Source organism: Colias philodice, chromosome 21, assembly GCF_061535455.1.
Source record: "Colias philodice isolate Cphi_HAF_F1 chromosome 21, ilColPhil1 Martin Lab GWU primary, whole genome shotgun sequence".
Lineage (NCBI taxonomy): Eukaryota > Metazoa > Arthropoda > Insecta > Lepidoptera > Pieridae > Colias > Colias philodice.
In genome coordinates this window covers 555,264-579,184 of record NC_143106.1, presented here as the reverse complement: position 1 = coordinate 579,184, position 23,921 = coordinate 555,264, and the positions used below count along the sequence as shown (strand labels likewise).

The following is a 23,921-nucleotide window of genomic DNA, read 5'->3' as shown; positions in this document are numbered from 1 at the left end:
ACATTGTTACATTTGTTCATAAATGTCCTTTTTGTAACAGGATTTATGTTTACTAGCTTACCGCCCGCGGCTTCGCACGCGGCTTCGCCCGCTTTGTCTAAAACCTAATAAATTATATACTAAAACCTTCTTCTTGAATCTCTCTATCCATTAAAAAAAACCGCATCAAAATCCGTTTCGAAGTTTTAAAGATTTAGGCATACAAAGGGACATAGGGACAGAGAAAGCGACTTTGTTTTATACTATGTAGTGATAATGGACTTGGAAAAATAAAGAAATGATTTGTTATAGCAATATATCGTGTATACAATTTTCTATTACCTAGCTTATTTGAGTTGGATCTTAAGTTAGATATAAAATCATAGTTTCTTAAAAAAACTATTTAGAATTGAAGGTGGAATCAGAAAAAAATCTTATCTAATTATTTTTTATACATTTTATAGAGTTGACTTGGCAATTCTTTTTGAACGCTCTAGGTAAACTGTGTGTTGAAAGTTTAAACACATCGTGCTAAGACTTCTTCTGCATTTTCATTTTGATGCTCTACGAATGCTTTAGGCTATTTTTCACATAGAATACATCACGAACAACATTCTAAGTCAGTAACTAGTATTTCATTTTGTTCTCTTGGAATGTGACCTTAAGAATAACGAGCGAAAATTTCAAAATTGCAAATAGCAGGTAGCAGTAATCATTACCCTAAAATGGAATACCATAAGTAATGCCTCTATCGTGACCGTTATATCGATTTTGGTGTATTTACCGTCACTTTATGGCCCATAAAGCTGATAACATTCGAAATAGGCCTGTTGTTATTAGTTTATTCACTTAAATGGCCGTTAGAATGGCGTTGTTTATATTATGATTTATGGATTGTGCTAATTGCTATTTGTTGGTTTACGCTCTGTTGTCTGGTAATCATTGAAGAGCTATGTACCTACACGTTACACGCTTCGCAAACTTCGGTTGCGTGTATTAATTAACACGTCAACCAAATTTTGTATAGTTATTGAAAAACTATCAAAATCTTTTTAACTTGCTAGCTTTTTTTACCTAAGAAGTATTTTTATTACTTTTATTAAACGTTTCTTTCTTTTTCCAGAGCGTCTCGACCATGACGACAGCTGCTTAGACAAGACAGACCGGGTCGACGACTACGTGAGCCTCAACACTGGTCTGCGCAAAACCGACTTCTCCGATACCTTCTACGGTGGAAGGAAGGCAAGCTCAGAGGAGAAGTCCAACCGCGCGAGCCCCGAGTCCATTGTCAGCCACGAAAACAACGATTCGCCAAGCAAAAGCCTTCGAGCGACGCGCGAATTCACCGAATCCCCTACGAAAACGATTCGAAGCCGACAAGCCAGCAGGATCCCCCATTCCCCCATTAGAAATAGAACTCCCAGCCGGGGTAATACTCCCAGCCCTAAACATACGCCAGCTCAATCATCCCCAAAACTCACTCCAAAGCTACCGCCTACAGCGAGAAATACATGGGGAGGTAGAACTGCTCCAAACCAAGCGAAAACAAAAGCCAGGCCTACAATAGGAGCAGATACCTTCGAGAATCCAAACAAATCGCCGAAAGCCAAACTGAAGGCGCAAAACGAGGCGTTTAAAAGGAATTCTCCTTTAAGAGCGAGCAGTGCGACCCTCCGGTCTCCTTCACACCAGAAGCCTTTAAGTCCGCTTCTCGAACAGATTTTGCGTTCAGCGGAAACTGCGAAAGATGACGCCACAGTGCTGGAGAAAATGAAGGAAATTATTAGGACATATTCGAAAGGAGAAGACTCGCTGTCGAGGACGAGTTCAAAAGATTCAGATTACGCAGATTTCACATCAGCCTGGGTTATGTCTGATGGAAAATTAGAGAGGTCCACGAGTACTAGGCAACTCGCCGCGCCTAGGAAGGATCGTGGCTCAGGTGCCTCTAGGATACCTGCCCCTGTTTCGATTGGCTGCAGGCGGTCAACCTCCACATCTCAATTCCCTTGACCTGCTCCGGGTCCCCGAAAAGACTGAATTTATATTCGAATCCAGTTTTAGTGTTAGTGATTGGATGTTAAAAGTGAACAGGAGTGCTTAAATTTATATCATGACGATATTTTTAGGTAAACGACACATTATCGCTACCATATCTATTACGATAAATAGTGTTTTTATAGGTCTAACGTAGTACTAATTGTTCTTTATAGAAAATTTGTACTAACATTGACATAACACATTCAAATAATTAAAACTGTGAAGTGGGCACCTATTTGTTTTGTGGTGAATTATTCTATGAAAATGAAAAGAAAAAAAAATATTAAAGCTCGTAATTTACCACAAAACATATAGACGGGTCGTAAAATTTCTAACAATTATGATGTTATGACAAAGAAAAATTAGATGGTGCTAAATTTAGGTTATTTAAAGCTATTTTAATTTTTTACTGACAAAGTTGTTGACGTTGCAATGTTTAAATACATTTAAGTATTCAACCATTACAATGTTTTTACTTTATGTATGACGATTTTAGTTATGTTAAGTTACTTATGTTAGTTTTAAGTAAACCCGGCTTTTATAATTATTCCCTACGATTGGCTCAAGTTAGCTTTTGCATTTAAAATGTCATTCCGAATGCGCCGGGATTTTGGCAATTTTTTCTACTTTTTCAGTAATCTCATTTATTTCTGGATGATAAAGTTAAGATAGAAAGAGAGCTTATGATTTGGTAGAGAAGATAGGATACAATGCTTTATGGACACAGCAAATATACATGGTATGAAGCGGAGTTTGGTTCCTGTACCGGCTTTACCCTATAATTGCTGTGTGCATAGAAAAAGTTAAAATTTGTAGTAAATTTAAAATTTTGATGCACTTTTTGAAAAAGAAGTATATAGATTATAACGTAGATCACAAATCGTACCTCAGTAGTATACCAGGGCAAATAAATATTTTTCCACACTATGACTCGTTAACACAACCGTCCATAAATACAATATGGAGTAGATGTCGTTTTCGTTCATTTCAATGGATAATTTAATGTTGAATTAAATTAATGTCCGAAGCGACGATCGTGTGTTGTTTAATATTTAGATGTGAACACAGCCTAGGCGCTATTAAAAAAGACAAAAAAAACAACTGTCAAATCTGTCAAAATTCAAATGACAGTTCATGGCAGCCAACAATCTGCATTTTGCAATTTTTTGCAATATTTCAATGCGTTATAGACGTAAGTGTAATTGTATAATTTGTAAACTTATTACCCTTTATTGCCCGATTGTGTGCTATTTATTGTTAACACATATAATAGACAATGCTTCCATAAATTATAGACTAAATCGGCTTGTCTATGGTATTTGATTCAACACAAAAAAGGTTTTATTGTTGCTGGACCGTTCACAGACCGATTTAGTTCATGTAATGTTACTTTATGTAAATTTTTACATAACCAGTTATGTTATCGACCAAGCGTTATAATTATATATTTGCCTACAATCTGCGAATTGTAAAGCTCTTGCTTGTTTTAGGGAAAGTATATGTTTGTCACTCTCTATTTTACCTAAGTCTAGCTAATCTGAGAACATACAGACAGCATAGTTATGAAAACAATTTCACCAATTATGCAAAAGGAAAATAATGGTAAATATACCAATAAAAAAAGTGAAAAAAATTGTGTGCGTGAATTTGTTGTCTTTACGTTCCCGCCAAAATTTGAAATTAGAAAGTTATCTGTGATAATTTTTTTCTAATTCGAATACAACTATGCTGCCTGTATTGTCTCAGTTCATGTTTCTTTTATAATATTATTGCGTTCCCAGTTCTGATAGGAGATCATTAGATGTTAATTAAATTAAAAATAATTTAAGAAATATAATATTATTATTTTAAGATTTGTCACTGGATAAAGACATTACAATGATTTAGAGTAGAATTTTTGTGTTTCGTTTTTAAACGTAATTTATATCTTGTCTATTTATCTAAAATAAGTTATTTTACTTTAATATCTCCTAACAGAATTGGGAATGTTCGATACTATCCTGCTATATTTATTTTTTCGTAATTCAGTGTCATTGCTCTGTATTAAAAAAAAAACAAATGTCAATGTCATGGCATAAAAAAATGAATCTGTCACTGATGTAGATTATATAAAATTTGTATAAAAAATTTGGAATACCAGCAATGACATTAGATCACGAATCGCGCTGTTCTAGAGGCTAAGTAATATTTCTCTCTTACGTACGTTACCAGTAATTATGCCATAGAAATTGTTGTAATTCATTCAATAAAATGTCAATAATGGATTCATTGTTCTTTTATTTCTGCCTATACACATGCAATTATATACAATTCATTCAGGATTTAACAATAGCTATTAACTTGTACATATTATATGGGTTTACAATTGTGCAATATTGACTACATATTGCAATTTTTATGAACTAGCAAGATATCCCAGCTTCGTTTGTGTTTATTTTTTTGTGGGACAAGATCAGATAGAAGTGTGCTCAAATCTATTTTTAGAAAATGCCTATAGTTATTAGTCATTAGAACTTTTAGAGTTACCTGCAAACTCAATCTGAAGGTTCGATCATCAATATAAAGTTACTGTTTAAACCATAAAAATATTAGGTAGTAGATAAGGTACCTAAACTCAACATGATGTGAAATAAACAAAAGCGAAATATAAAATAGTAAAAGGAAAATTTTACTACGCAGTTTTAAATTTTATTTTAATCTATTTATGACAGAGGAAATAAACTTTTTCACTGATCGATTCTCTATTTAAGTATGTTATTAAAACACCTATAAAGAACGCTCTCTCTATTTTATTAATCACATAAAAAACTATGTGCAAATATCTGCTGTTAACTTCAAAATCTCTGGTCACATCACAACTGTCAAATCTGTAACAATAGAAGAAAATTCGCAATGTCCTAATGTTGTATTTTTTTAAATAATGGGCAGTTTTATGAGCTAATAACAATGAGCACTATCGCGGTCCACTTCTGGGAGACTTCATTCTTTTTGCTGATCATTTTTGCTGCTTTCCTCTCAATCCGTGGTCTCTGGAGGGCCACGAGGAACTCGAGGCTATCGTGTCAACGGTATTATTCTATTATTCTAATAAGCATCCTATTTAATTCTGTGCTTGTAACAACAATAATAATTATGAAAGTGGATTCATGTATGAAGAACTTTTTGCCATAAAACATGTTTTATTCTTTCTCAATAACAAAAAAACTACAGAACCGAACAACGGTTTCTTAATGAAAACGTAAATTTAGGAAAATAAATTAAAGGTTTATTTATAACTAGCGGTCCGCCCCGGCTTCGCCCGTGGTACATATTTCGCAATAAAAGGTAGCCTATGTTCTTTCTCAGGGTCTAAAGATTATCTGTGCCAAATTTCATCAAAATCGGTCCAGTAGTTTATGCGTGAAAACCATACATACATACATACAAACCTTTCCTCTTTATAATATTAGTATAGATTAATGATGGAATAATTATTTCTACAGCATGGATTAAAACTACGTAATATGGATTTTGCGGCTATAATTCTGGGTTGTATTATTTACCTGCTACTAGTTGGAATTCGTAAGTGAATAGAAAATGTGCAAAACTATACCTAAAAGTTGAAAGTTATTGTGTTTTTAATTTGAAAGTTAATAGTAGGTACAATATATTCTATGAGGTTGTCGCTACGTTTCAATTAAGAAAAAAGCATAATATTTTTTTATTGAAAATAAATTTATTTAAATTTCAAAGGTAGGTAGTAATTTGTTAATTTTCAGTGATAATAATAAACGAAGCGTTCTGCAAATCTGTCTGTTTGAGGAACGCCCGCCTCGCTGCTAGTCCTGAAATGCCTGATATAGAACTAAATGAAAGAATACCATCAAAATCTAAACATAAAAATTATCAAAGCCATGGCAAAGGAGACGCATATGTTTTTAATACATAATACAACCACTAGATGGCGCTGTATCAAATTAACTAAGGAATAGTTTCATGGAGTTTTAAATAAAACCAAATTTATTATCACAATGTTTTTTATTTCTTACAAATTATTTTACATGTAATTAAAGCAGTTTAATAAATATCTAGCAGGTAAACCGCTATGATTAGTACCTATTTTAGTCCGAAATACTTAAAACTAAGCTTGAGCAGCTATATACCTTATGTTTAATTAAAAATAATTAGTATTATCACAGTTCTAATCCTCTGGGAAAATTTTGTTCATTGGCACTGAATTGAATATTTTATTTGTGACGTCTTGGAAAACTGAGCTCAAGCTTTTTTCGTAGGAATCTTTCAATTCATTGAAAACCAAATCGGAATTCTCGTTCAGGAATCTGTAAATTATAAAACAATTTTATTAATCAATTACTGCTTTTAATATTATTTTAACAAGGAAATGTTATTAATCCCCAAAGTTCATTTTATTATAAACAATTAAAAATTTAAAAAATAGTATATATATGTACGTATATATTACTATTCTCTGCCATCTTGCGGTGAGTAGTTGAACTATTTCAATTTCATATTAGTCACAGACTCATCCGGTAGATGGCGCTGTTTCATAAAAATAAAACTCAAGTTCCAAACCTTTCCGCTAGATGCCGCTGTTGTGTAAAAATGCAACTTACAAATTCATTTGGTCTCCGAGCCGTTTGTCGCCGTTGAATAAATTGGAGAAGTGTAAATACACTCTTTGCGGGATAAATTTGACTCTGTAGTCGCGAATTCTCATATATGTTTCTCCATCTTTAACTACAGGTTCTCCTATTAAATCGTGTTTTACTACCAAGTTAACTGAAATAAATTATTTATTATGCATTATATTTTTCATTTAAATCCCGTATTTAAAATAACGGAGTGTTTATTATGTCATTATATAAATTAATCCTTATAATAATTATTAGTATCATAATTAGGTTTTTCATCGAAAAATAGTTGTGTCTACTTAACAACAGATGGCGCTTACCCATAGTTACATTAGCGATGCCTTTTCCTTGAATTGGCAGAACTAAAATCCTTCCCTTCATGATGTAGTCAGCTATGAACTCCATTTTAGGGGTTAATGAGTCTGTTCTTAATCTGTAGTGTTTCAAATCAGCCCTAGAAATGTTTAAAGCATTTATTGTATTGTTTTTATTGGCATAAGCACAGACTAATAATAATATACTACGTATACAAGCATAAGTAATGATATTTGCCGCCATTATTCCATTATTGCTTATAAGGCTATAGCAATGACTTTATAAGAATATGTTTAGAATTACCTAGCTAAAAGGAAATAAAAAGAAGAAACATGTAATATTTATTTCCTAGAACGTTTGATGATGTGATTTTTGATACATCCGTATACCTACATCTGCAATTTTTAGAATGCAGAATATCTCTGTTGAAGCTCATGAAAATAAAAGTCAATTTGATTCGCATTATTATAAACGTTTTAACAATTTTCTCGATAGGCCAGAACCTAACATCCTAGTAAATAGGTACATATTATTATTTAAAAGAAATACAAAGCTCATACTTATAGCTAGTTAAAACAGAGTCTGTCAGGCCATGCAGCCTAATATTCTTGTAGTTCTGCGTGATGGTGACGGGGCCGGCGCCAGCTTCGATGTTCATGCCGGAGACTGCGAGGGGCTCTAGCGGTGGTACTGAGAGGGTTGGTATACCTGGAATAAGGATTATTGTATTAAAAAGTTATATTTATGGAATATGCGTGTTTTCTTAAAAATATTACGTCTGTCTGATAAATAACTGTCGATATCTATTGGTAACTAATAAATGTAATAACTATTAGGTAATTTGTACAAATAAAATTAAGTGTATGCAAAAGGTTTGCGAGATTATTTATTTATTTATTAGATTATGCAAATTATATTAATAATTATGTATATATAACATAATAATTATTGAAATCAATCAATAGGATTGTTATCAATTGAAGGGTATATAAGTATAATAGGAAGCACTTGTAAAAAAACAGGTACCTATATGAACCTGTATGAAAATACCTATACCTACATGCAACCTACATGAGTCGCCTCGAAACTTCATCAATATTTATTTAGTTAATGAATTCATTATCATAACTAAAGTACGTACATTTGGGGTGCTCTCGTATGAATTTTTGATCGTTCCTTCCCCGAATCGTAATGATTCATATTCATATATCATTGTTTTCATATCACAATAACACATATTTTTCTGTCTTGCATCATAGCGATCCATACAGTGCATCCACACACGAAATACTTCTAAATCTCGAGTAGCCACCCCTCGCAGTCGAAATAAACCTTAATTTCATGCGTTGCCATTTCCAAATCTTGACATCTGAACTACGCACCCCTCCTAGTCGGCTTCATACCTCTCCTAGTCGAAACCAATTCTCAACTACACACCCCACCTAGTCGACTAACCTTTCTTCATCTTCCTCAGCGCGTCGGGAACTGCACTCTTGAGGCAGTCATTGAGGCCAGCGTCCCTCTGTCGACACCGCGCGAAGTCGTCAGCTGTAACATTACGACATGAGACCTTAACAATTTACTGTTGCTTCATGTGTGATCAGGATCGTTGTGCAAGGAGATTTTGTGGAAGAAGGATTTAAAAATTTCATATACATGTTACTACATAGTCCATACTAATATTATAAATGCGAAAGTAACTCTGTCTGTCTGTCTGTCTGTTACTCAATCACGCCTAAACTACTGAACCAATTTGCATGAAATTTGGTATGGAGATATTTTGATACCCGAGAAAGGACATAGGCTACCTTTTTTTGCGAAATATGTACCACGGGCGAAGCCGGGGCGGACGACTAGTATAAAATAAACTCGCTTCCCGCTATCTGTCTAGATTCTTTCTTTTGAACTACGCAACAGGTATTGATACGGCTTTTTTAATAGATAGGGTGCGGACTGCGGTGCATCAAGAAAGATAAAGCGGGCGAAGTCAGCGAAAAGCTAGTTTACAAAGTGAAGCACACCAAGGAGTAGAATTTTTAAAAGTATCTACCTAATTTTTTATATATCCTTACTGTACCATCACAGTATATATTTAATAATATTTTGCATGTACACAAAAGCTCCGACTTACACACAAGAGTAGGAGATAGACACGATTATGGCACAAGGAACAGGAATAGAATTGAAATACCACTTTTTCCGATTAGCTAAAGTTAAAAATTCATTTTTGGGTCAAGGTATACGCTTATACAATAGAATTCCTCACAATATTAAAGAGTTTAGTAGTTCTAAATTTAAAAATTATATAAAAAATGTACTAGTTCAGAGAGCGTACTACAGTATTCAGGAATATATGGACGATAAAGACCCATGGAGGGTTGTCGCGTAAAAACCACAGGACAGTTCTTTGGCATATTATGATATATTATATAGTTAGATATAAGTTACATATTATGTAATATTGACATGATTTTAAAAGAGCAACTATGGAGTTTCTTGCCGATTCTTCTCCATAGATACTGCTTTCCGAATCGGTGGTAAATGTTAAAAATACTTATGTAATGACGATTCGAAAGTGCTACTAAATAGTAGTCTAATTGAATAAATGAATGTTTGAGTTTGAGTTTGAGTTTGAGTTTACTTCACAACGACATCACAAGAGGATCATAATAAAAGCAAAAAACATTATTTTATGTAGAGATGGATTGCTAAATAATAACGGTGCATTTACACCAAACGAACATAGAGCTAGAGCAAGAGCATTCTTTCGTGATCTTTTAGTGTTAACGAAAACTCGTATTCAGTGTTGTTCAGTATTAGAACATTGCATAGAATCTTTTCGAACGCACTGAACAACGAAAGAATGCTTTTACACTAAAAATGTTGTGTGTAAAGAGTTAGATTTAGAATGAGCATTCGCTCGTTAGATCTAAATGCACCGTAAGATAAAAGCGCACGAAAATGGTTAAGACAAAAAGCACCGTTATGAAAATTTCTTTGTTGCATTAAGTGCTTAAAAGTTAAAACTTTATTTTAGTAGTTAATATCTACTTATTTATATATTATATTATTACCTACCTATTTTTATTAGCATAAATAAAACCATAGAGAAAGCTTAGAATAGACTACAGGAGTATGGGCCTGCCCACGTTGAAAAATTTATTTTTTCGATTTTTTCCCCTTATCTCCATGATTTTTGTACGGCGTTGCGGAGTAATGGATTAAAAACAGTATTGAAATAGTATGACACAGATGCCGTACAAAAATGGTGGTCCACAAAGTCGGAATTTATTTTTATTTTCCGACAATTGCCGGGGTAAATTTGGTCATTTGATTTTGTACGGCATAACTTTTTCAACATGGGCCTGTAGTCTATAAAAATTTTAGTCAGAAATCGATACAAAAGTAGGCCGCGGCTGTCGCGTGATAAAATGCACGAGCGATGACGCGGTATTCGCTTGTCTAATGTGACGTAACGTAGGTCAAGTTCAGCAGGCGAAATATTATGTTGCATATTAGTATTTATTTATATATATTTGGAGATTGCTTGTTTTTATGTTTATATCGATTAGAAAGATAATCTACATATTTTATTGTAATGAATCTGATTTTAGAAAGATTTGAATAATGTTTATTTAGTTTAGTCGAACGCTCTTTTCCAAAGATTGATGTAAAAAATAAAAAATAAATATTTGTAGTGTTTTAATTTTTTTTATTCACATGTGAATGTGTTTTAATTGTTGGTTTTTAATGTCAAGTACATTAAAATATGTTGCCATTCATAATGTCATAATTATGTTTGTTCCGTATTATCTCCGAAACTTCCCCACCGATTGTGATAGGACTTTCACTGAAAATTAAAAATATTATGACGATACCTACTGCGATTATGGCTTACAGAGGTCATTCATTGACCAAGGTACAATGTGTGATTTATAATTAATTAATAATTAATGAATAAGGAAGGAATAATTATTGGCTGACGTCCAGGAATGTTTACATATTTTTATTACAAAGGATAAACGCATAAATCTGATATGCAGTAAGTATTATTAAATGTATTCAATGGAAAAAGTAAAACATACTAGATATAAGTAGTTGCAAATCGAGCAGTGGTATATAATATTTTATCCGATTGCGCCAAAAGTTATGTATTCTAACATAAGTACCTAAAAGATCGAAAGATATTTGTCTTAATCGAAGCTCTAATTTGGTCCCAAACCCTCATAGATCCCACTGTAATCTCCACAAAATCCAGGACGTTAATCTCTAGCATTTTGCTATAGCATCTCATTTCAAGTCACGCGGGTGTTTGGCAAGCAAAGTCGACCTTGCGCTCAATACACGCTCCCAACCGCATGTTTTGTAAGATGCCTCTACAATAAGTGGAATATTTTGCCCTTACTGTTTCCTAAGTTGTGATGTGTGATTGAGCGTGTAATTTTTATGTTTTAATTGCAGTCCTTGACTTAAACTTACTTGGCTCACGCGGCTTTCTTTTGCGGCTGCGTGCGTTTTCTTAATTTTTAATCGAGTTGAGTAAAGGTTCAGTAAATATGAAATATTTGCAACATGCAGGGTGCTGTTTTCTTATGAAATTATATTTATTTATGCTTTTGAAAATTAAGCAATTATGAGTTGAATTAGCATTCTTAGGCAATAAAGGCCGGAAAGGTATATTTATATAGGTATCATACCTACGTTTAGGTATGAATGTAAAATAACTTTTTGTATTTATAGATAAGCTAGAATTTTTATCGTATTAACATATTAAATCTGTTATAATTTTAACTTTTAATGAAGCTGTACCCATCATCTTTTTGGTACCAAAAGAAGAGATATGATATTTCATATGTTAGTTTATCTGTCTGTTAAAGTCGGTAGTCGTGAAGAATCGAAGAAATGTATGATAATATGACTGTACTTTATAAATAAAAAAGTAGCCTTCCACATCCAATTACAGCCTTGCATTATCAAAAGTGTTCGCTAATAAACTAAAAGGTTGAAACCATCATCAAAAATGGACAATCCGTACTTAAATAATAATTAAAGACCTTTCTATAGATCACTATTATTGTGTCTCATTTATGACATTAAGGAAAAAGCCAAGACCTGATGTGAAAAAGATGGCTTGATAATGTCAATGTGAATACCATTAAATTCATTATGATGCCAGAAATTTACTGAATAAATAATTAATAAATTATTACTAAGTATTCGACTATTCTGCGTAAACAGCTTTTTGAAGACTGCTCAAGAATAAATTATATCTATTAAAAATATTTCGCTAGTAATAAGTTGATTGCAAGTGTCCGAAAATCATTTATGTTGACACCCCTTTTTGAAATGAAATCAATGTAGCGCCAATAAATAATAATTATTCGCCATTTTTTAAATTTTTAACATTCCTACTAATTAGTAGGAATTTTCTAGAGAGAGAGAATTTTTAGAGTTTTCTTCTCTTACCGTTGTTTATTAAAATATTTGTGTACATATATATATACTAGAGGTCCGCCCCGGCTTCGCCCGTGGTACATATTTCGCAATAAAAGGTAGCCTATGTCCTTTCTCGGGTATCAAAATATCTCCATACCAAATCACATGCAAATTGGTTCCGTAGTTCAGGCGTGATTGAGTAACAGACAGACAGACAGAGTTACTTTCGCATTTATAATATTAGTATGAGGTACGTGCAAATATACGTATTCCTATCTGTGGTCATACTCATTACGAACCGAAGTGTGTGTCTTGTTAACCGTTGGAATTAAAATTCTGAATTTCCATAATTACAATAAAATACGTTTGCTAGTGTTACGTTGTGTTCCGTGTTTATATGAATACTAATTGTATCCACATCGACTATGTGTGACTAGCTTCGGCCTGTGGCTTCGCTTGCTCAGTACTAAATGCTATAATAATTTAATCTAGACTCATGTAATCTATACTAATATTATAAAGAGGAAAGGTTTGTATGTATGTATGTATGTATGGTTTTCACGCATAAACTACTGGACCGATTTTGATGAAATTTGGCACAGATAATCTTTATAGGCTACTTTTTATTCCGAAATATGTACCACGGGCGAAGCCGGGGCGGACCGCTAGTAGAGATTAAAATTCTATCTTTTGTGAGTTTGTTTGTAAGTATGTAGTATGTACATACTATTTAAACTATTTTATCGAAATTATTTAACATTATTATTTAACAAGTATATAAACTGGAAATCCTAATATACCGGAAACAGGCTCTACGTTTGATTTTTTTGTTCAAACGTTTCGGAGCTGAACGAGCTTTTCAACTGTAAATGTTACGTAGTTTAAAGTTTTCATCATAATTTGTACCATCCTACACGTTTAAGTAATAAACTTACATAAAATCACTGTTTAAAACTGTATTCTTATTACGTACATCTTAATATAATATATAAATCTCGTGTCACAATGTTTGTCCTCCATGGACTCCTAAACCACTTAAGTCTTAACCGATTATAATAAAATTCGCACACCATGTGCAGTTCGATCCAACTTGAGAGATAGGATAGTTTAAACATGTAGGTACCACGGGCGAAGCCGGGGCGGACCGCTATGCAGATATATATAAATTATCTTCACTGTTCACGGATTTTTTTATACAAAGGTGGCATTTTTATAAAATGCATTCATTTTAAATCATTAAATGTCGTTGATGAGGAAGCATTTTGCATCGTAATTACCTATCATAAATAATCACATATAAATTATTTTCGTTATCTGAGTTAATCCGTGACATTTAATTTTTAAATTAAATTAATGGATGCGCCATAGGATGCACTAATGAAAAATACATTATTGCACGCCTCATAAGCGAAGCGTTGAGGTGGGTACTACTGTCACTTCGCGCAAAACATCTGATTTTTCAAACTTAAAATGTCTTTATGTATCATACATTGCACTTGTAAGATAATACATACACACACATATTAAGAAAAAACACTATTTTTAACCTTCATGATATTTTTGATGTCATTTTTGTTATTTAAACTAGTTAAAAAACAGTTTAAAAAAGTTCTGTCTTGGACGTCCGTGTGTCTGTATGTGCGGATCCTTTTTCTTGTTAACACGATAGCGACCGAAATACTTTACTAATCGAGTCTTTTTTTTTGTTATTAAATAAACAAAAATAATAATTAATAAATATTTATTTAAAAAAAAATTATGAGGCGTGCACTTTTGGATTTTCCAAATTATTTATTATATTCGGTACCTACAATAGTATATAGATCCGTATTCTAGTGATAATTTAATTAAAATTGTGATAGCTTCGATATTTATATCTCTTCGCTTCAGGTTCTGAATGATTGTACTATGAATTTTTTTTCGACCACGTGGGTGAAGCTTCGTTACAGTTGGTATGTACTAGTTTTCGCCCGAGGCTTCGCCCGCGTTTTCAAAGAAAAACCCGCATAGTTCACGTTCCTGTCTTCAGCTACTTACATGCCTTTCATTGCAATCGGTTCTGTAGTTTTTATGCGAAAGAATAACAGCACAATCCTCTCAAATTTTCGCATTTATAATAATATTTAGGAATTCTGCTTTTCATACCGATTAGGTTTTCCAATGATTTTTTTATATATCTTTGCATTTATTGATCCCAGATGGCGTCCTGCGAAATGTCTTAGAATATTTATTAGTCTATTATGATAATATTGTTGTTAGTTACCTTGAGTTTAGTATCCATGGCTATAAGGGAATGCAAATGACCACGGATATGTGAATAAATGAAGGAAAGGTATTGAATAAGGGATGCATTGACGGACGACAAGCTGATGAGTTTGTTTGTAATTTGTTTGAAAACGCTAATCTCAGGAACTGCCGGTCCGATTTGAAATATTATTTCGTTGTTAGATAGCCCATTTATCGTGGAAGGTATAGGCTATATATCATCACGCTAAGACTGCGGGTGAAACCGCGGAGCACAGATAGTGTACAAATAAACATTCACCTTAATTCAAGAAACAAAATCTCTTTTGATAATCCCTTCACTTGTAAGATATATCATAGATATAAGATAGTGCTCGCGATCATAATGCCTAGAAAGCTAAATAATTACGTAATCACTTTCAACGTTAGCTAACTGTTAGGATGTGAACTTACTGTACCGTGAATCGTATTATTTAAAAATATTAAATTTCATATTTTTATCCCGTAGCAGTTGGTACAGTGGTTAAAGCGTGCGAGTAAATAAGAAGTCTCAAATTCGAGACACGGTGGAGACAAATGAAAATAATGACTGTTACAACAACAACCATATAATTAGTTACACCACTCATAAAGTAAAATAAAATATCGTCATGTAACCATATACATCATACTATTACTTACGAATAACATAAGTCCCCAAGTGGGGTAAGGGGCAGATGCATTATGCCTACGTCTGTTTTACTGATCGATTTACTTTAGGGACATAATTAGGTGATCAGCCATATGTGTCATAATATAATAACATATGAACTTACTCTTAAATATATTAAGCCCTGGTTCCAATCAGAATTTGCTACAGAATAGGTATTTAACGTAAATTTTTCTACGCAGTTCAGACTTCAGGAAAAGGCCAGAAATTCTCAAACTATTTTCATCTGCCACCACACGATAATCAATTGTTGTTTTCTAGAGCTCTAAGCATTTCGCTTCTAAATGTTTTAACTTCAAACTGATTTTAATTTTATGCAATTTATGATTCATTCATAACATTTTCAAACTCTTATTGATTTTATTAACACGTATTAAATTTTTATGCAAATCAATTCCGTCTAGTTTGATTGATTAAATTATTATAAATATAAAAAGATTATAAATATAAAAAAATATATATTACATTATATTTACATAAATATAAATATAATGTAATCTGCCGAATTTTATGTAAATTAAGTATTCCAAATATTTCTGCGTGATTGAGTAATAAATATCTGACATTTTCGAAATACCAGCACGCTACACATTTAGTAAGACATCGAAATATTTACAAACAAACATTCATATTTATTATTTACTAATCTGCCTGTAGGTACTGTATAGTACTAATAAAATAAAAAGAATAACGAGATCTAAACTAAATTAAACTACTGGAAAAGCGAATGAGTCTAGGTATACCTACTCCGACTCGTAACTCTCACTAATATAATAAACGAACGGATTTTGATTATATTTAGCAGTTATGTAGCTTATATACCTATAAAGTATCACATTTAAGTGATAAGGAATATAGAAATACTTGCTCTGCATGCGGGTACATCTGGAAAAATCACAGACACAGCTATTCTACACTAATATGTATTATAAATAGGAAAGATTTGATTGTTAGTTTAAATTGAATAAGCTCCGAAACTACTGGGCCGATTAAAAACACACCATTTACCGCAGTTCCTACATTATCCCTGATGAACATAGGTTATATTTTATCATGTTTTATCCCGGATAAACCCGGACATAGACGACGGTTAGTTAATAAAGGCATGCATTTTATCAATCCTGGACTATTTTAATTATTTTAACCATAATACCAAGTGCAACGACCAATTATGACCACGTATGTCATCGACCTTTGCAATAGATTTAGGATGAATAAGGCAGGGGCGTGTGAAGGCCAGCCCTGGCCATTGAATGTAAATGGCTGATAAACAATGCACACATTTGAATGCAACACACAAGGACGCAGTTATTTTTGTTTATTTTGTGACGAGAAAAGTAAATATATGTGATAAAAATAGGTGGGTGGGAATTAGGTCATAGGGTAACTAGATGGCACTATACCTAATTAAAATGGTATATTTAGGTATTATACTATATATTACTAGCTTCCGCCCACGAACGGTTTTGTACGTGCACCTCCGTTTTTCCCCGTTCCCGCAAGAATTTCGGGAAATCCGTTCTTAGCGGATGCCTACGTCCTAACATCTACCTGCATGCCAAATTTCAGCCCGATACGTCCAGTGGTTTGGGCTGTGCGTTGATAGATCACTATATCAGTCACCTTTGAGTTTTATATATATATAGATTAGTATATTCTACTACATTGAGGACAAACATTGTGACACGAGATTTATATATATAAATCTCGTGTCACAATGTTTGTCCTCAATGGACTCCTAAACCACTTAACCGATTATAATAAAATTCGCACACCATCGTTCGATCCAACTTGATAGATAGGATAGTTTAAACATGTGGGTACCACGGGCGAAGCCGGGGCGGACCGCTAGTATAACTATATATTACCCACGTGGTCAGTGAACATAAACAGCCTTGGGCAACTAGTACTCCAATGAAAACATAGCACTATTCAAATATCAATGCGGAATAATAACCATTGAACCGCTGCATTACACAACCAACAAGTAACTCAATAACTTCGGTAATCCTAAACGTTACACATATTACGATCGCTTAAATAATATGAATTATTATGCAGATCAGATTGGATTTTTTTAAAGATAAAAACGTTTGTGAATAGATAATATATTTATATAATTACTGTGAAAGTACAATTACGCGTAAAAGATTAACACTTACGTTGTATTAATAACACACTATTTTATGATAGAGCAGTGGTTATGTCGAATTCAAATTAAGATATTTTCATCATTTTTTCAGTTGAGCTTGAAGCTGCAAAGCACAATACAATTTTCCCATTTTAATCTAAGTATACTAATATTATAAAGCTGAAGAGTTTGTTTGTTTGAACACGCTAATCCCAGGAACTACTGGTCCGATTTGAAAACATTTTTTTGGGTTAGATAGCCCATTCATCGAGGAAAGCTATAGGCTATATTATATTATCATACGCTAAAAACAACAGGAGCTGAGCCACGCGGGTAAAACCGCGGAGCGCAGCTAGTATTATTATATTCAATAGAAAAAGTATAAAAACATAGAACAAAGGCAATTTCCTTAAACAAAGCTGTATATATCTAGACGTGTTATATATTTATAGATAGGATAATTAAACACGATCAATGTAAATATATCTACTAAGCCATTATGTGATCTAATCATTTAATATTTAAATAGATTATTTACTAACTTATGACGCGAATCCGGAAAAAATCGCTGAATAATGCAATAAACAACAAATTTTGGTCAGGAATTTCTCTTAATATGTACGGTACTTCTAATATAATTGTGCTGTGATTAAATTGTCAAAAAAAAATAGACGTAACTATGTATTTTTTGGGCACATCAATCACTTTCTCCGGTATGTACCTTCATATCGACTATTTTTAAAATGTGTCTTTTGTTAAATGTTAATTAGAAGCTTCCTCTTGCGGAAAGACTCCTCTACCTACTATTTAGGTATAATATAGCCTTTTATTCCTAAACATAGGGTTACAAGAGGTCCCTAAGTTCGGTGTGCCTTTTGGCATAGGCCTCCTCCAATTCTTTCCAATGTAACCTGTCCCTTGCTACTCTCATCCAAAATGGTCCCGCAGTCTGTTTCAAGTCATCTTCCCATCTTCTGACTTGGCGACCCCTGCTTCTTTTGCCGTCTCTTGGTAGCCAGAGGGTGACTTGTTTGCTCCATTTGTTAATAGGATGGCGTAGCAAATGACCTGTCCATCTCCATTTTTGGGTGTCTATCCGGGTAAGTATATCTGTGAGCTTTGTTCTTTTCCTTATGTCTGTGTTCCTGACTCTGTCTTTAATTTTCAACCCTAGCATGCTTCGTTCCATGGCACGTTGACATTTTATAAGCTTCTCTCTGTGGTAGTGTGTTGTCGACCAGGTTTCGCAGCCATAAGAGAGAACTGGGAGAATACAGGTGCCGAACGTTTTCTTTTTTATATGATTGTCCAGTACCCTACTTTTCATTATTTCCTTCATCGACCAGTATTTTCTCCATCCTTGGGCTATTCGTCTGTTAATTTCTTTTGTCATATCATCTGAAGGGGAAATTATCTGTCCTAAGTAAATATTTTCTTTGACATATTCAATCTTTTTGCCATCTACCATAACGTCTAGAACACTAGAGTTTGACATTAGTTTTGTTTTACTGGCATTGATTTCCAGGCCAACTTCTCTGCTTGCATCTGCAAGGCCCTGCATCATTAGTTGTAATGCTTCAGGGTCTTCTTCTATAAGCACCAGATCATCGGCGAATCTTAGGTGATTTAGACGAGCTCCATTATTACTATTTAGGTACTACATAATAATTCAGAATTTAGATAAGTATATTGTGTGAAAGTAAGGTTATTAACTTAGTATGGTAGTACCTATTGTATTTCATAATATCAGGTCTATTAAATTTATATGAATCCATCACAGCGTATTTCAATAAGTATATTTGTTTTATCATTAAACATGCGTCTCTTACTCCGTTTAGAGTGTTAATTGGGAAACGACAATTAAATTTATTAACCTACTAGCGGTCCGCCCCGGCTTCGCCCGTGGTACATATTTCGCAATAAAAGGTTCTTTCTCAGGGTCTTAAGATTGTCTGTGCCAAATTTCATCAAAATCGGTCCAGTAGTTTATGCGTGAAAACCATACATACATACAAACCTTTCCTCTTTATAATATTAGTATAGATGGAAAATCTTACGGAAAACTATCGCCCGTGGTACATATTTCGCAATAAAAGGTTCTTTCTCAGGGTCTTAAGATTGTCTGTGCCAAATTTCATCAAAATCGGTCCAGTAGTTTATGCGTGAAAACCATACATACATACAAACCTTTCCTCTTTATAATATTAGTATAGATGGAAAATCTTACGGAAAACTATGTTAAAAAAACTCGAGCTTTATGTTTAAGATCTTGAAATTCCTGTTAAATAATATTTTCATTTATTGCAACTTCGTACCTAGTGGATTACATTGTTAAGATATAATTGTATTCTGAGAACTTGTTAACAATAATTAAGATTGAAACAATTTAATCGTAATTTAAAAACAAAATATATTAAAAAGAGTCAAGAGATCTTTTGTAATTTTACTTAAGTACCTATGTGATAACTTTTATTATGGAGCTTAATCTGGAGTAAGGTCACTGGTGAAAGAATTTTCAATATCGACTGAGTAGTTTTCGAGTTTATATGATACAAACATACAATAACGTGTAGATAATATATTCCATTCCATACATCATAATATATTGCATTTTCTGGCGCTCGCGTTCGCGCTGTAGCAAAAAGTGACTAATGAAGCAGGAAAATACCGAAAGCATGGCTTATATCCTTCTTCCAAAGTTTTCTAATAATATGGAGGTTCAAGGTTACGTTATTTTTGGCAATAGTTTATTAAAAAAATACCTTTTTAGTATAGAAAATATGTTCTCTAAATCAAAATGGTGTGTAAGTAGTATTAAATAAGCTTACGCTTATGTGCTTTTAATTAAGGGTATGAATCCACTAATCTCTGATTAATTGAATTGTAAATAATTCTTTTAAAATTAACCTTGTAGTATTACCTAACCCACATAACGTACTCATTGTAAAAATATTAACGTATCATATAAATCAGTGTTATTATGAAACAGTGAACTATGGATGTTCAAATCTTAATCAATAAAATCTAGAGTTGCTAACAAGCCAGATTATAAATAAAACCAAAGCACATATTGTGACATTTCTTAATATTTGTAAGATGCATGTTTTGTAAAGAAATTTTCAAGTTTGTTGCACCACGCGTCCTTTTGGCGGCGCTATTTGCGAAATGTTTACTTTTAAGTTAATTTCATCTGGTGAAGGACATTCCACATAATGAAATTATGTTGCACAGTGTATCCGATTTTTAAATATATTTCGAGGCATGTGAGGATTTTTTTTAATATGCGTAGATATTTTGCCCAAATAAAATATTAAATAATTTGTGATCGATCACTTAAAATAATGTTTTTTGTGATTATTGTTAAATGTTATTATTATAGATTACGTAGTGCAATTTAATGAAAATAGGTATAGTTAATTTTCGATATACTTATCGAGAATGATGGCCCATAAAATATTATAAACTAGCGGTCCGCCCCGGCTTCGCCCGTGGTACATAATATTTACGTTTTCTCTACATAAGAACCATCCTCGTACTTCAAGGAATATAATAAAAAAAGAATTATCGAAATCGGTTCAGCCGTTCTCGAGTTATGCGCTTACCAACATATTTTGCGATTCATTTTTATATATGGGTCATTATACAAAAATGGGGTAACTTTTGAGGATATTTTGTTTACTATATTTTTTATATCAGATTGTTACAAATTAGGGTGTATATGATAGCTAATCTAATGAATATATTGTTCCAAATCGGGCCAGCCACTTTTTTAAATAGATTGTGAGATATTTTAAATTTTCTGGATTTGGCCTCCAGGGGACTGACGAGGCTAACATGGTACTGATAAAAAACTATAACTTGTAATATTCTTAAAGAAATTCAATGAAAATTACTACAAATCTCTCAGTTTTAATAATGGCACATGTCTTTTACGTACTTAACATGTTTAAAAATGATAATTAATAATATGTGAGACTGGGAAAAACAATCTCTCAATTTTCAAAACAGCCTTCTGACATTTAACGCAACGTGAATATTCTTACTCTCTTGCTTAACTTTTACTTCTTTGAATTAGTTTTACTTGATATTTTAAGTAATTCACAAACAATAGAAACAAAAAAACGGCCAAGTGCGAGTTGGACTCCTAACAAACCTATTTTTTATTATGTTTGTAATTTAAAATTTACTTTTAGCAATTTTTCCTTTATCTGTGTTATAAGACGTTGCTATTTACCGAGTAGAAGTAAACTATAGTAGACTGTATACACGGCAAGCATCCAGTGTGTTTTTTTATTCCCTTGCGAATATTGAATTTTGTGGAAATTTGCAGTATTAACGGATGTAGGTATCTTTTGATTGCGTTGCGTTATAAGTTTGATTTTTTTACAGCCCCAAGGGTTCTTAATCTTGAGTATCCAATATAAATTTCAGATTGATACCTCCACGCGTTCCAAAAAAACGTCTTAACAGACAAACGGACTACAAAGTGATCCTATAAGGGTTCTGTTTTTTCCTTTTGAGGTTCGGAGCCCTAAAAATCTACCAATATTTATGTTAAAAGTACTAATTATTATAAAATTAAAAACCAAAGGCTCGAATGAAAGTCTTATCTGAGTTTTCATAAGAGCCCCTTGACATTTTTATAATGTTATTAAGTATATTAATTAACTTTTATGTTATTTTGAGGTAATTTTACTTCACAGTATTACGTATACGTATTTATCTGATAAATATAAAAAGCTATGCCCTGAAAGCATCAAAATCAATAATTAAAAGAAAATAAGATCTTTTTAATAAAATTATTAGTAGTTTGTTTCAACAGCTCTTTTCTTTGCTACTCTTTTTTAAATGTTTCTTCCCTAGTCAAATTCAGTTTCTTTTAGCGTGGCGTATGATGTTTTTAACTGAAATATAATATAGAAATGCTTATACCAATAGCAATCAAGATAAAAGTTCTCAAAAATGATAGAATCATCAGTACTATGGGGCCGCGTCAGTCCTCTGGCGCGATATCTGATAAAGGACTGATGCCAGCGGATTGATGAAAAGGGACTTAATATGAGGTTATAATCACAAATTAGGTTTTTTTGCCTAATTTCTGATATCAACAAACTATATTTTTACAAATCATAGTTAACCATTTATAAATGAAAATAAAAATCGGATTAACAATAAAATAACGACTCACCATAGGACTGAAATGTTGACTGGCGCAGCAAGATTTTAGAGGACAAACAAAACCCTAGCGCTGGTACAGTTATGACGGCCGTCAAAATATGCGGTGCACAAGTAACTTCATTACCAACATTAATACTTAGACAGGGATTTGACCTCGACTTGGTGATATTTAGCGAGAATTTCGAATTTAAAAAACACACAACGGACTGACTAGTGAAAACGATGACAAAGTTTAATTTTATTTTTAAAATAAAATGGAAAACATTGCGTTATGAAAATTGTAGTATATAATACTATGTACATCAAAGATTGTAGTGAATTAGTAAGTTTTCTTAAATCGATGATAATGTTTAAACGATAGTCACTTGATTGTTGGTTTTCGGAGTTGTGACATGCCAAAGTACTGACGTTTGAGGTATTAATTTATTATTTTTATTCATTTGTATTTTAAATAAAGAAGTGAAATTGAGTGACCAAATAAAGGACGCTTCATTGTTTTAAAATAGATTGTTATTTGAATAAAATACAATAAGACTTTGTTTAAATTGGCTGATGACATCGAGTTACCCCATTTTTGTATAATCACCCATATATAAGAAGATAAGTAGGTATGTTGATAGGTAATTAATTCAAAATGATTTTTTTTAACGTAGATAAATTGTCACATCTCCATGGTAATTGGAATACTATGTATTATAGGTCTTTATTCTGTGTTTAATAAAAAGAAAATCTTCAATTTTATGAAAGCAAACAGAAAATTATTTTTATTTTACTTACTATAAAGCTATATTATCATTTTAAATTTTATTCGCTTAAATTGTATTAAGTAAATTACTTATTATAATATATTGAAGTGTTCATCAAGCATGAAAAAACATATAAAGAAAGGTAAAATTCGTTGTTCTTCCTTCGCGTTAAACCTTCACCGCATTTTTATAAAACAAGAAATTAAAAAACTTACGCAACGAATTCTGTGCGAGCACTGAACTTAATATGAAAATAAAAAATAAACGAAGCATATTGTTTCACTTTTTAACTCTTTTGATGTATGTCTCTTACGAGTATCCGAACGAAAGTGAGAGTGCGCGCGCAACGCTCTCCTGTCAACGACTAAATTCGCGCGCTTTTCGCCGTCATATATATTTTTTATGACGATTGCAGAATGGCTATGGCGGCATGTAAATTGTAAACGGGTTTCATGTTGTTGTCAATATCAGGTCTAGGATGCAACGTTATCATTATATTTTCCATCCCTTCA

The 23,921-nt window shown here is 32.7% G+C and overlaps 2 protein-coding genes across 2 annotated transcripts in view; one reads left to right on the top strand and one right to left on the bottom strand.

The window, feature by feature from the left end:
* The window catches only part of pigs (GAS2-like protein pickled eggs), a 74,088-nt gene extending 69,805 nt beyond the window's left edge, over positions 1-4,283 (top strand). The window contains exon 5 of the mRNA XM_089709003.1: positions 1,103-4,283. Within this exon, the coding sequence (XP_089565129.1) occupies positions 1,103-1,992 (890 nt within the window). The 3' untranslated portion in view covers positions 1,993-4,283. The remainder of the gene's footprint in view (positions 1-1,102) is intronic.
* Positions 4,284-6,017: 1,734 nt separating this feature from the next.
* On the bottom strand, positions 6,018-23,786 carry LOC149478606 (protein takeout-like). The gene is made up of 6 exons (XM_089709019.1): positions 23,625-23,786; positions 8,421-8,513; positions 7,526-7,673; positions 6,971-7,104; positions 6,633-6,798; positions 6,018-6,338 (listed from the first exon to the last, which is right to left on the bottom strand). Exons 1-6 carry the CDS (start codon positions 23,680-23,682, stop codon positions 6,200-6,202), a joined length of 738 nt encoding a protein of 245 aa, XP_089565145.1. The 5' UTR covers positions 23,683-23,786; the 3' UTR covers positions 6,018-6,199.
* Positions 23,787-23,921: the final 135 nt, after the last annotated feature.

Coding starts and splice junctions, on each gene's coding strand:
- LOC149478606 (XM_089709019.1), bottom strand. CDS start 23,682: ATGCTTCGTTTATTTTTTATTTTCATATTAAGTTCAGTGCTCGCACAG. Junction 8,514..23,624: donor GCTCGCACAGAATTCGTTGC/GTAAGTTTTTTA, acceptor GTAATGTTACAG/CTGACGACTTCGCGCGGTGT. Junction 7,674..8,420: donor GCTGAGGAAGATGAAGAAAG/GTTAGTCGACTA, acceptor TCCTTATTCCAG/GTATACCAACCCTCTCAGTA.